At 50.5% G+C, this 14,249-nt stretch overlaps 2 protein-coding genes across 2 annotated transcripts in view; one reads left to right on the top strand and one right to left on the bottom strand.

Moving 5' to 3' along the window:
• Positions 1 to 3,447, bottom strand: part of LOC129693611 (vacuolar protein sorting-associated protein 52 homolog) — a 39,063-nt gene extending 35,616 nt beyond the window's left edge. Inside the window, 2 exon segments of the mRNA XM_055630404.1 lie at positions 1,063 to 1,150; positions 3,404 to 3,447. Coding sequence (XP_055486379.1) covers positions 1,063 to 1,150; positions 3,404 to 3,415 — 100 coding nt within the window. The 5' untranslated portion in view covers positions 3,416 to 3,447.
• Positions 3,448 to 3,584: 137 nt separating this feature from the next.
• Positions 3,585 to 10,175, top strand: LOC129693610 (uncharacterized; the record flags this gene model as incomplete). Its single annotated transcript, XM_055630403.1, has 3 exons — positions 3,585 to 5,115; positions 9,202 to 9,389; positions 9,890 to 10,175. Coding segments are annotated over exons 1-3 (851 nt in total), but the record flags the coding sequence as incomplete, so codon positions are not given.
• Positions 10,176 to 14,249: the final 4,074 nt, after the last annotated feature.

Genomic DNA, 14,249 nt, shown 5'->3' with positions numbered 1-14,249 from the left:
ACTCCGACTGCCGTTTTATCAAGTTTATTAAAATTAGCGCTGGATAATTTAATAGCAGGAGTAAATTAAAAATCATCTTCTAAAGCCGTGAACGCTGACAACGGGACGGATCTCACGTACGGGACAAAGCAAAGTAAGCCGTTTATTTAATCAAAATTCCACCTTGGATTTTTTTTCCCCCTATACGAACCGGCAGTATTTTTCCTGCCGATATGGGGTTTAAATTCACCGCAAATGCAACGTTCCAATTGATCGCGTTCCACAAAATCTCACTCGCAAGATGATTTAAATGGCAATTAATTTACGGGAATTACTACATTCATTCCATTTGGCCTATAAATTCATGACAATGGGATTTAAAAATCATGTTATATTGTGAATTGTTGTGTGAATGTTATTTGGACACTTAGGCTATTTAAAAATGTTAACCTTTTCTTAGGAAATGGATAGGTGTTTAGATCTAGTAATTGAATTTTGTAATTAGCTACAATTGGGTAACTAACTAATTATATGCTTTAATTTTAGGTCATCCAAGTAAGATTGTTTCATATTTGTTTCAGAATGCTTCAATCTATAATAACTGAAATTTTCATTCAGTTCTCTTAATTTTTAAGAATGTTATGAGCTTTTGACTGTCCTTGATCACAGCTTTTGAGTTAAGTCAATGGAAAAGCAATAGGGAACAAGATGCTAATTTCCGAGTATGAAAATGGCCATTAATTTTTTAATACTGAAGATATGAAAGTGAATTAGGTGTCAAATTAAACTTCTTTTTATGCTTTATCTGGTGGGATAAATTGCAGACTTGACTTTTACAATCTCAAAATTTTGTAACATTGCTACATGGATAGGTCGAGACCCTTCTTATTCAAAACATTGCTTATCCATGTTCTCCAGAGATGCTGTCTGACCACCCATTGCGTTACTCCAGTACTCTGTATCTCATTATAAACCTACATCTGCAATTCCTTGTATCTCCTTTTATTAACAGCTGTCGTTGAAGCCGAACAGGTTAGCAAGCAGCCCCCATCGTGCGTTAGGCTCAGGAGGAACGGTACTCACTGTCCACTTCGTCCAGGATGAACTCATCGGAGGTGATGTCCAGTTCACCCATCAGCATCTCACTGCCCACTGCCTGCATCCGCAGGCCCTACACAACAGAAAACGCCGGTATCATCGTACAAGCTCCACAGACATACAGGTTTGTGGGTTAACGACCTGTAAAAATTGTAAATTGTCCCTAGTGTGTGTGGGACAGTGATTGTGAGCGGGGGTCACTGGTCGTCACGGGCTCGGTGGGCCGAAGGGCCTGTTTCCGCGCTGTCTCTAAACTAAACTAAACTAAACTAAACCCATGCTGGCATCTCCACCCCACTAGCACAAGGGGGGTTTATGCTGGATGGTGTTTTGGTGAAGATTTCCACCAGAAAAGCTAAAAGAAGATATGAGGTTGCTTTGGCAAGTAAGGTGAAAGTAAATCCAAAGGGTTTCTACAGCTATATTAATAGCAAAAGGATAATGAGGGATACAATTGGTCCATTAGAGAGTCAGAGTGGACAGCTATCTGCAGAGCCAAAAGAGATGGGGGAGATATTGAACAGGATATTCCCTAGGACATTGAGGGTAGTGTAGAAATAGCAGAGACTATGACAGAAATATTTCAAATGTCATTAGAAACGGGAATAGTGCCGGAGGATTGGCGTACTGCGCATGTTGTTCCATTGTTTAAAAAGGGGTCTAAGAATAAACCTAGCAATTATAGACCTGTTAGTTTGACGTCAGTGGTGGGCAAATTAATGGAAAGGATACAGAGATAATATATATAAGCATCTGGATAAACAGGGTCTGATTAGGAACAGTCAACACGGATTTGTGCCTGGAAGGTCATGTTTGACTAATCTTCTTGAATTTTTAGAAGAGGTTACTCAGGAAATTGATGAGGGTAAAGCAGTGGATGTTGTATATATGGACTTCAGTAAGGCCTTTGACAAGGTTCCTCACGGAAGGTTGGTTCAATTGTTGAGTATTAATGGTGGAGTAGCAAGATGGATTCAACAGTGGCTGAATGGGAGATGCCAGAGAGTAATGGTGGATGGTTGTTTGTCAGGTAGGAGGCCAGTGACTAGTGGGGTGCCACAGGGATCTGTGTTGGGTCCACTGTTGTTTGTCATGGACATCAATGATCTGGATGATGGTGTGATAAATTGGATTAGTAAGTATGCAGATGATACTAAGATAGGTGGGGTTGTGGATAATGAAGTAGATTTTCAAAGTCTACAGAGAGATTTATGCCAGTTGGAAGAGTAGGCTGAAAGATGGCAGATTGAGTTTAATGCTGATAAGTGTGAGGTGCTACATCTTGGCAGGACAAATCAAAATAGGACATACATGGTAAATGGTAGGGAATTGAAGAATGCAGGTGAACAGAGGGATCTGGGAATAATTGTGCACAGTTCCCTGAAAGTGGAATCTCATGTAGATAGGGTGGTAAAGAAAGCTTTTGGTATGCTGGCCTTTATAAATCAGAGCATTGAGTATAGAAGCTGGGATGTAATGTTAAAATTGTACAAGGCATTGGTGAGGCCAATTCTGGAGTATGGTGTACAATTTTGGTCGCCTAATTATAGGAAGGATGTCAACAAAATAGAGAGAGTATAGAGGAGATTTACTAGAATGTTGCCTGGGTTTCAGCAACTAAGTTACAGAGAAAGGTTGAACAAGTTAGGGCTTTATTCTTTGGAGCGCAGAAGGTTAAGGGGGGACTTGATAGAGGTCTTTAAAATGATGAGAGGGATAGACAGAGTTGACGTGGATAAGCTTTTCCCACCCCGTCCCCCCTCATAAAGCTCCCACCCCTCAGTGTGGAGCTCCCTCCCTTACCTTCAACCCCCCCCCCCCCCACCCAGTGTGGAGCTCCCTCCCCCTCCCCCCCCCCCCCCCCCCCCCCTCAGTGTAAAGCTCCCCCCCCCCCCCCCCCCCCCCCCCCCCCCTCAGTGTGGAGCTCCCTCCCTCCCTCCCCCCCCCCCCACATACCCAGTGTGGAGCTCCCTCCCTCACCCCCCCCCCCCCCCACACACACACCCAGTGTGGAGCTCTCCCCTCCCTTACCTTCAACCCCCCCACACCCAATGTGGAGCTCCCTCCCCCTCAGTGTAAAGCTCCCACCCCCCCCCCTCCCCTCAGTGTGGAGCTCCCTCCCTCACCTCCCCCCTCCCCCCCCCCCCCCCCCCCCCACACACCCAGTGTGGAGCTCCCTCCCAGACATTGAGGAGATCCAGTGCGGAGCTCCCTCCCCCCTCAGTGTAAAGCTCCCACCCCCTCCCCTCAGTGCGGAGCTCCCTCCCTCACCCCCACCCAATGTGGAGATCCAGTGCGGAGCTCCCTCCCTCACTCACTCACTCACCTCCGTCGCCATCGCGGCCACTTCCGCGCATGACCGGACTACTACTCCCAGCAACCCCCGCGGCGCGGCCTAGCCCGGGACCCGAAGGCTGGGCCTGGAGTTGATCCGCAGCTTGGTCCTGCATTTGTGCTCCCTGCGGCGGGGCAGCGGCCTAGCCCGGATCCCCACAGCCGGGGCCTGGAGTTGTACAGCCGGCCTTCCCCCTCTGCCCGGTCTCCCAGCCTTGGCCCCCAGTCTAACCCAGGCCACCAGACCCACAAACAACAGCAGCCTCTCTCTCTTCCTCCCCCTGACCACATCATCCCTCGCTGCTGTGGAGCAAGGATCTGCCTTTGCTGCTTCACACTGAAGACAGTCAGCAAATCCTGCAGTTACTCAGCGGGTCGAGCAGCATCTGTGGAGAGAAAGGAATAGGTGACATTCCGGGCAGAGACCCTTCTCCAGAGACACCTTGTTGAACAACCTGAGGCTTAAAGGATCTCCAGCAGTGAATGGTAGACAAAAATGCTGGAGAAACTCAGCAGCTCGAGCAGCATCTGTGGAGAGAAAGGAATAGGTGACATTGCGGGTCGAGACCATCTCCAGAGACACCTTGAGGCTTAAGGGATCTCCAGCAGTGGATAAAATCATCTCAGGAATGAACTCCAACCCAATCCAACTCCTTGCAGAGACCCGAGGAAGTATTATGAGTGGGGGCAAAGACCAAGAGCATTGATGCTTGTTTTATTTCTGGCACCATCGAGATAGGCTGCTCAGTTGGGATATTGTTGACCGAGGTACAGTGAAAAGCTTCTGCTTGCAATGAGCCGCCGGCATCTGATCAGATTTACCCGGGCGGTGGAGGATGGAGACGCTTGGAGGGATGGTGAGCGGCGTGTGCCCTGCTCTCCCCTCCCCAGGGAGGGAGGGTTGGACGGGTAGCAGGCCAGGAGCTTCTATGAGAGCATCCTTGCTTCCAGCACCAGCACCCAGGCCAGCACCAGCACCCAGGCCAGCACCAGCACCCAGGCCAGCACCAGCACCCAGGCCATCACCAGCACCCAGGCCAGGACCAGCAGCCAGGCCAGCATCAGCACCAGCACCAGCTCCATTGCACTCCGTAAACACAAGGCCGAGCGGAGGAGAGCGCAGGCAGGTGGCCCCAGCAGGCATGAGATGAGAAAAACTTTTTTCACACAGAGAGTGGTGAATCTCCGGAACTCTCTGCCACAGAAGGTAGTTGAGGCCAGTTCATTGGCTATATTTAAGAGGGAGTTAGATGCGGCCCTTGTGGCTAAAGGGATCAGGGGGTATGGAGAGAAGGCAGGTACGGGATACTGAGTTGGATGATCAGCCATGATCATATTGAATGGCGGTGCAGGCTCGAAGGGCCGAATGGCCTACTCCTGCACCTATTTTCTATGTTTCTATCTCTATCTCCTGTTGAAATCTGTTCAGAATGGGGACTTAAAAATGCTTCGGAGTTTGCTGGAGACGGGAGTGAGTGACATAAACTTCCGGTACAGTTACTACTGGACTGTCACCATGTGTACAGCGTACAGTGGGCAGCTGGAAGCAGTGAGATGCTTGCTGAGTCTTGGAGCTGCATGGGTCGGAGTGTGTGACTGCATGGGATGCGATGCTCTGGATTTGGCCCGACAGGCTGGACAAGCAGGAATGGTCACTGCTCTGCAGGAATATCACACTCGTCCAGAGGAACAAGAAGACCGCAGGTATCAATCAATCAAAGTCTTTATTGTCATTCAAAAATACACCAACAAATGCAAGTCTGAACGAAATTTTGTTGCATCAGTCTCACCATGCAACATAAAATAACAAAAGGATAAAATAGATAAAAAGATAAAATAGATATGTATGAGGCTTGTGGTCTGAGCTTGGCAGTGCCTTTTAGGAAACTCGCACCATCTTTCCCTTCCAGCCTCTCACGTGCGCATTTCCAAATTGGGAGGTTAAAATAACAGACAGACACAAATAGATACAGATAAATAGTCTGTGGAACTCTGCCTCGAATGGTGGTGGAGGCCGGTTCTGTGGATACTTTCAAGAGAGAGCTAGATGAGGCTCTTAAAGATAGCGGAGTCAGGGGATATGGGGATTTGGCAGGAACGGGATACTGATTGTGAATGATCAGCCATGATCAGTGAATGGCAGTGCTGGCTTGAAGGGCCGAATGGCCTACTGCATCTATTGTCTATTGTCTAAAAGTCTGGAGTGACTCGGGTAAGGTGACAAAGGCAGCCTCTCTGGAGAGAAGGAATGGGTGACGTCTTGGGCCGAGACCCTTCTTCAGAGGTTGAAAGAAAAATCAACTGCAGATGCTGGTTTATATCAAAGATAGACACAAAATGCTGGAGGGACTCAGTGGGTCAGGCAGCATCTCTAAAGAAAATGGACAGGTTTCCTTGATTAGTACATGTGTCAGATAGTATGGGGCGAAAGCAGTAGAAAGGGGGTTGAGAAGGAAAGATAGATCAGCCGTGATTGAATGGCACAGTAGACTTGATGGGCTGAATGGCCTAATTCTGCTCCTAGAACCTATGGACAGGTGATGTTTCGGGTCGGGACCTTTCAGTCAGGCAGCATCTCTGGTGAAAACAGGAAGGTGACATTTCGGGTCGGTCTTTAGTCTGAAGAAGGGTCCCAACCCAAAACGTAACTTATGCATGTTCTCCAGAGACGCTGCCTGAGCCGCTGAGTTACTCCAACATGTTTTATTTATCAAGGGGGGTTATACTTCAGTTATGTAGGGCATTGGTGGGAATACATTTGGAGCTGTATTCAGAATTCATCCCTGCATTTAATGATGGATATTAATGTGTTGGAAGCAATTGGGAAAGGTTTATTGAGATAGTCGAGAGTGCTTATTGTTAGACAAAAGGACAAAAAGTGCGAATCGTTCGATCAGCTGAGAAGGTTGTTGGCTGCAACCTTCCGCGCGCCCCCCCCCCCTCCCCCCTCCCCCATTGACGAATTGTACACTGAATGGCCAGGATAAGAGCGGGTAAGATCATCTCTGACCCCTCTCACCCTGGCCACAAAGTCTTCGAATTACTTCCCCCTGGAGGGCGCCTCCGGACTGTCAAAGCTGTCATAAAAAGAGCATTTTCTCCACGAGTAGTAGCTCTACTCAATATCTGCTCTGGTATTTTAACCCCCCCCCCCCCCCCCCCCCCCACAGGCAGCATCTCTGGAGAGAAGGAATTTCAGGTCGAGACCCTTCTTCAGACTGGTTAGGGAAGAAGGATCTTTAAGTTCTCTAAGTTGGCCAATCATGCTACTATTCGAATCATTGGGTTAAACTGATTATAAACACTCACTTCCCTTAAAATCTTAAAAATGTACAACATCAGGGGCTTAAGGGTCACATTTTCCACGTGGGGGTGGGGGTGAGGGGTGGGGTGGGGGTATAGAATGAGCTGTCAGAGGAAACTGTAGAGGTTGGTATGATCTTAAACAATTTGGACAGGTACATGGACAGGGAGATTTGAAGGAATATAGAACCAGTAGGTGCAGGAGTAGGCCCTTTGAGCCAGCACCACCATTCAATATGATCATGGTTGATCATCCTTCCAAATTTTCCTCATATCCCTTAATTGCGTTATCCCTAAGAGCCATATCTAACTCTCCCTTGAAAGCATCCAGTGAATTGGCCTCCATTGCCTTCTGTGTCAGAGAATGACACAGATTCACAACTCTCCGTTTTTCCGCATCTCAATAGACAATAGGTGCAGGAGTAGGCCATTCGGCCCTTCGAGCCAGGACCACCATTCAATGTGATCATGGCTGATCATCCACAATCTACCCCGTTCCTGCCTTCTCCCATATCCTCTGATTCCGATATCTTTAAGAGCCCCATCTAGCTCTCTCTTGAAAGTATCCAGAGAACCTGCCTCCACCACCCTCTGAGGGAGAGAATTCCACACTCACAACTCTCTGTGTGAAAAAGTCCTGAATGGACTACCCCTTATTCTTAAACTGTGACCCTGTTTCTGGACTTCCCCAACTTGAGGATCATGTTTCGATATGGGCCAGATGTAGGCAGGTGGGATGAGTTGGTGCAGACACATTGGTTGGTAGAGGAGAGATGGGCCGAAGGGCCTGTTTCTGTGCTGTATCTGTCGCATGCAATGTGCTGGTGAACCTCCACTGCACCAACCTACAGCACGGTGACCAGAGGTCCACACTGGTGCGGCCACTACATGTTGTCTATCGTGTTGCACGGTGCCTTGTCTGCTCTGGTCCCATGTCTCCAATCATCGCTGGATTGTGTACCATCCCCGGCCCTTGTTGTGTTGCAGGCCTCCACACTGCGGCGCTGTGCAGAGCAGGAACGGCAGCCACCGCGGGCTCCATCACCACCGTCCCCGTGGGTGGAATGGTGAGGTTCCCCGTCCTACATCACAGCCAGGAGAGGTTCGAGGTGGCGATGGGGCGGGTCCATCCCGATCTTGCAATCCTGGCCTGGAAGTCTGACAGCCTGGAGAATCCGTACATGGTCCGCCCGTCCTACAGGGACAGGGTCCGCTTCCGACGGGACACCTTCATCAAGCTGCGAGCCGTGAGATCTGGTGACCAGGGGATGTACAAGTGCAGACAAACTACTTGGGGAGGGAGCTGAGGAACCGGGACCGGGAGCGCTTTGAGCTGCGAGTGGTCAGTGAGTAGCGTCGTGGAGAGTTGTACAGTACCCAGACTGGCCCTTCGGCCCACATGGTTCATGCCAACCCCCTGGGCATTATGGCCTGGTCCCACCCACCTGCACACAGCGGTGAATGAATGAAACTTTATTGCCACATGTCCTTTGTGTTTCACACCCAAGGTATGCAAAGAGTCGCCAGGTAAAGGGCGCTGACATAGTTGCAAAGAATTCCATTTTACACAAAGCATTTTTAACACATTCCATTTGTGGTCCCCCTTAGTTCCCAGCAGTTCCCTGACGCCGAGATGGAATTCTCTGCCTCAGTGGGCGGTGGAGGCCGGTTCTCTGGATATTTTCAAGAGAGAGCTAGACAGAGCTCTTATAGACAGTGGAGTCAGGGGATATGGGGAGAAGGCAGGAACGGTGAACTGATTGTGGATGATCAGCCATGATCACATTGAATGGCTCAAAGGCCAAATGGCCTACTCCTGCACCTATTGTTTATAAGTAATAGGAGTAGAATTAGGCCATTCAGCCCATCAAGTCTAGTCTGTCATTCAATCATGGCTGATCTATCTCTCCCTCCCAACCGCATTCTCCTGCTCTCTCCTCATAACCTCTGACACCCATACTAATCAACAATCTATCAACCTCTGCTTTAAAAATATCCGCTGACAGCCTCCACAGCCTTCTGTGGCAAAGAATTCCACATATTCACCACCGTCTGACTAAAGAGATTTCTCCTTGTCTCCTTCCTAAAAGAACGTGCTTTAATTCTGAGTCTATGACCTCTAGACCTGGACTCTCCCACGAGTGAAAACATCCTCTCCACATCCAAATCCAAAATCAACCTCTCCCTGTAGCTGAAACCATCTAATCCAGGCAGCATTCTGGTAAACTACCGTCTCCAATCCCTCCACATCTCCCGTGTAATGGGGGCGATCAGAACTACATGCAATACTGTGTATGGGGCTTAACCAGAGTCATATAGAGCCGCATCATGACTTCCTGCATCTTGTATTCAATGCCCCTCTATATTGAAGGCAAGCATACCACATGCCTTCTTTACCACCCTATCTGCTGTTGCTGCCACCTTTAGTGGGCTATAGACTTGAACTCTCAACGGTTTAGCTGGATTTTGCACTGTGCTGCCTTGCAGAGCCAATGTCCACACCGACCGTGGAGGTCAGCCGCAACTCGTCGCATCTAACGGTGAACTGCTCCACCTTCAGCGGCTGCCTAATCATCGCATGGGGCAGCACACCTGCACCTACACCTGCGTCGTAGAAGATTGCTGCAGCAACCGCGCAGTCCCTGCAACGCTACACAGCGGCACACTGCCCAGAGGTGAGTGGGTGAATGCTGGGTCCCTGTCCAATGGGAGAGTCATGCAGTACAGGAACAGGTCATTTGGCCCCACTCCTCCCTGCCCACCAACATGCGCCATCTGCACTAGTCCCACTTGCCCACGTTTGGCCCATATCCCTCCAAACTTTCCAGAGGGTGTCATGGTGTCCCAGCACGGAGAGTGGCTGCCTCCTCACAGCGCCAGAGACCCGAGTTCGATCCTGACTATGGGTGCTGACTGTACGGAGTTTGCACGTTCTCCCCATGACCTGCGTGGGTTTCTCCGGGATCCTCCCACATTCCAAAGACGTGCGGGTTTGTTGGCTATTTGACGATAATTGTAAGTTGTTCCGGGTAAATTGTCCCCATGCAGGGTAGTGTTAGTGTGTGGGGTTCGCTGGTCAGTGCGGACTCAGTGGGCTGAAGGGCCTGTTTCCATGCTATATCACCAAATTAAACCAGACTCCAGGTTCACCACTATGTGGCTATATCTCCTCCAGGGTCCAGGAGTCGTTGGGCGATCGTTCTCTCCGTGATTCTTCTCACCATGTTCCTTCTCTTCGTGATCCATCTCTCTGTGATCCTTCCCTCCGGTTTCTCCTCCGCGATCCTTCTCTCCGTGATCCTTCTCGCTGTTGCTGCGTTGGGAGTCCGGGCATCGAATCTCCACAGAAACCGTGCCGTGAGTGTCTTTCTCACCTTCACACTCTCTCCCTTTCCCCCCTATCTATCCCCGTCCATCCCCCCTCTCAGTCTCCCCTTTACCCTCTTTCCCCCCCCTTCCCTCTTCCCCACACCCTTCCCTCTTCCCCCCCACCTCCCCTCTTCCCCCCCTCCCTCCCCTCCTCCCCCCCTTCAACCCTCCCCCTGCCCCGCTCCCCCTCTTTCCCCCTTTACCCTCTTCCCCCCCCCTCTTCCCCCTCCCCCCTTCCCCCCCCCCCCCCCCCCCCCCCTTCCCCCCTCCCCCCCTCCCCCCCCCCCCCCCCTCTCCCCCCTCCCCCCTTCCCCCCTCCCCCCCCCCCCCCCCCCCCTTCCCCTCCCCCTTTCCCCCCCCCCCCCCTCCCCCCCCCCCCCCTCCCCCCCTCCCCCCCTTCCCCCCTCCCTCCCCTCTTCCCCCCTCCCATCTTGCCCCCTCCCTTCTTCCCCCCTCTCTCTCAGCTAACATTATGGGGTCACGCTGCCCCCTAGTGCACGGGATGGATGCGCCATGATGCCCAGTCACTAGCACAGATTTCTCTCTCTCCCTCTTCTCCCTCTTCTCCCTCCTCCCTCTTCTCCCTCTTCTCCCTCTCTCCCCCCTTCCCCCCCCCCCCCCCCTCCCCAGGGATGAGGAGTGGTCCATGTGCGACTGGGTGAGTTGCAGAGTGTGGACCGCTGTACGTGGGGGTCACAGTGCACCCGTCCCTGGGTGATGGGGAACGGGTTTGCTGCTGTCCCATGTCTGTGGCAGATGTGAGCCTCCTGTCCACGGTCCCAGAGCCCCCCAGCCTGACACGGTCACCGCACAGATGAAGACTACAGTCTGTATGAACTATGGGTAATGGTGGACCATGGTCAATGTGATCTCACTGTCAGTGGAGATTGAAGTTTCTGGCTGCGATTGTTCCTCTGCATTCATAGACCAAACAACGGTACTTTCGGCCCTTAATCTTTGTTCCTTTAGATTTAGACGTTAAAAAATCCAATTCCACTTGCTGTCGTGCCCGATACAATGTTACAAATAACAGGACTCCCAGTGTTCGATGATGCGGAGAGACGCTTACGGTACAGGCTGCTCCTGCACACCCGACACTTCCTCGCCATTGTCTTCTGTCCATACACGCACTGGCGGTCTATGTTACCGCCTGACAGTAGGAGTGGTCCCCAGTGGAGGTCTCTCTGTAAGGGAGTCCTTCCCTTTTACATTGGCGACCTGGGGTGGAGAGTGTTGCACAGGGCTGTGGCCTGCAACAGATATTTCAGCCGGTTCACGGACCTGTCACTTCTGCGGCGAGGAAGAGACTGTGTTCTATATGTACATGCAGTGTGAGAGGCTGCAGCACCTGTTTGAGTATCTGAAGGGGCTTTCCTCAAGTTTTGGCTACATTTTAGCCCCACAATCCTGATATTTGGGCACCCCGTACAGAGGAGGGGAAGGTCGGGAGGGAGGGGAGGGGGGGATATGCCTGTCCATCTGCTCCTGGGTCTGGCCAAGATGGCCATTCACGGGTCCAGGCAGCGGGTAGTCAATGACCACACCGGGATTGACTGCCTGCCCCTTTTCGGCCCTACGTCTGTGCCCGCGTGTCCCTGGAGAGGGAACACGCGGTGTCCACGGGGACATTGGAGGCTTTCCGTGAACGCTGGTCCCCGCGGGATGTCGAGTGTTTTCTTGATAAAGTTGGCGTTATATTAATTTGATGATCATTTCTTTGTCGTCTCGAGCTGCATCATGACTTCCTGCATTTTGTGATCGATGCCCCAATACATTGAATACCATATGCCTTCTTTACCACCCTATCTGCTTGTGCTGCCACCGTTAGTGGGCTATGAACTTGAACTGTCAACGGTTTCGTTTGTATTCACTGGAATTTAGAAGGGTGAAAGGGGATCTTGTAGCAACATGCAACATTCTTAAGGGATTGGACAAGCTCAAGAAAGAGTCAAGAGTCAATTTAATTGTCATTTGGACCCCTGGAGGTCCAAACGAAATGCCGTTTCTGCAGCCATACATTACACACAAATAGACCCCAGACACAACATAATTACATTTAACATAAACATCCATCACATAGCTGTGATGGAAGGCCAAATAAACTTATCTCTCCAGCTATAGACAATAGGTGCAGGAATAGGTCATTCGGGCCAGCACCGTCATTCAATGTGATCATGGCTGATCATCCCCAATAAGTACCCCGTTCTTGCCTTATCCCCATAGGGGAGAGTACAGAGGAGATTTACTAGAATGTTGCCTGGGTTTCAGCAACTAAGTTACAGAGAAAAATTGAACAAGTTAGGGCTTTATTCTTTGGAGCGCAGAAGGTTAAGGGGGGACTTGATAGAGGTCTTTAAAATGATGAGAGGGATAGACAGAGTTGACTTGGATAAGCTTTTCCCACTGAGAGTAGGGAAGATTCAAACAAGGGGACATGACGAGAATTAAGGGACAGAAGTTTAGGGCCAACATGAGGGGGAACTTCTTTACTCAGAGTGGTGGCTGTGTGGAATGAGCTTCCAGTGAAGGTGGTGGAGGCAGGTTCGTTTTTATCATTTAAAGGTAAATTGGATAGTTATATGGACGGGAAAGGAATGGAGGGTTATGGTCTGAGCACAGGTATATGGGACAAGGGGAGAATACGTGTTCGGCACGGACTAGAAGGGTCGAGATGGCCTGTTTCCGTGCTGTAATTGTTATATGGTTATATCCCCTGACTGCTATCTTTAAGAGCCCTATCTAGCTCTCTTGAAAGAGCCCTCTGAGGCAGAGAATTCCACAGACCCACAACTCTAGGTGGAAACGTTTCTCCTCGTCTCAGTCCCAAATGGCCACAGATTCACAACTCTCTGGGTGGAAAGATTTATCCTCATCTCATTCCTAAGTGGCTGACCCGTTATTCTTAAACTGTGTGTGGCCCCTGGTTCTGGACTCCCCCAACATTGAGAACATGTTTCCCGCCTCTAGCTGGTCCAAACTCTTAATAATCTATACCCTCTCATCCTTCTAAACTCCAGAGGGTACAAGCCCAGCCGCTCCATTCTCTCAGCATATGACAGTCCCACCATCCCGGGAATTAACCTGATGAACCTACGCTGCACTCCCTCAATAGGAAGAATGTCCTTCTTCAAATTTGGAGACCAAAACTGCACACAATATTCCAGGTGTGGTCTCTCCAGGGCCCTGTACAACAGCAGAAGGACCTCTTTGCTCCTATACTAAGCTACTCTTGTTCAGAGCTACAGCGCAGAAACAGGCCCTCCGGCCCACTGAGTCCGTGCCGACCAGCGATCACCCATTCACACACTAGTTTAGTTTGGAGATACAGCGCGGAAATAGGCCCTCCGGCCCACCGAGTCCGCACTGACCAGCGACTCCCACACACTAACATTATCCTACACACGTACAAACCAGGTGACAATTTACAATCTTTACCAATTAACCTACAATCTAAGCCAATTAACGTACAATCCTGCATATCTTTGGAGTGTGGGAGGAAACCGGAGCGCCCGGAGAAAACCCACGCAGGTCACAGGGAGAGAACGTGCAAACTCCGTACAGGCAGCACCCGTGGTCGGGATCGAACTGGGGTCTCTGGCACTGTGAGGCGGCAACTGTACTGCTGGGCCACCGTGATGCTCAGAGGGAGGGAGAGATGAATATTCTCTCTCTCTCTCTTGGAGGGAAGGTGGGGGAGAGGGAGAGAGAGAGAGAAGGAGAATCACACATTCCTCAAAACGATCTCAAAACTTTCCAACACTCTCTCTCCCCCCCTGCCCCATCTCCCCTCTCTACCTCTCCTAATATATCTCACCCTCCCCTCCTTTCTTTTACTCTTTGTTTCTCTCTCCATCTCTCGCTACAAAACTATCTCAAAACTTTCCAAAACTCTCCCACACTTTCTCTCACATTCCTTCCCTCTCACTCTCCAGGGCTGCCAACTCTCACGCTTTGAGAGAGAGTGAGGTGGGAGAGAAATGGAAGAGAGGGGTGAGAGGGAAGAGAGAGGGGTGGAGAGGGAGGAGAGAATGGGAGAGAGGGGGAAGAGGGAGGGGTGGTAAAAGTGAGAGTGAAAGAGGTAAGAGGGAGAGAGGGGGAAATAAAAACGGGAAAGAGAGAGAGATGGGGCAAAAAGAAAGGAGATGGAGACAGAGGAGAAAGAGATA

This window comes from Leucoraja erinacea, unplaced genomic scaffold (assembly GCF_028641065.1).
Source record: "Leucoraja erinacea ecotype New England unplaced genomic scaffold, Leri_hhj_1 Leri_367S, whole genome shotgun sequence".
NCBI lineage: Eukaryota > Metazoa > Chordata > Chondrichthyes > Rajiformes > Rajidae > Leucoraja > Leucoraja erinaceus.
Note: the sequence above shows the minus strand (reverse complement) of the source record. Positions and strands in the feature narration are given on the sequence as shown.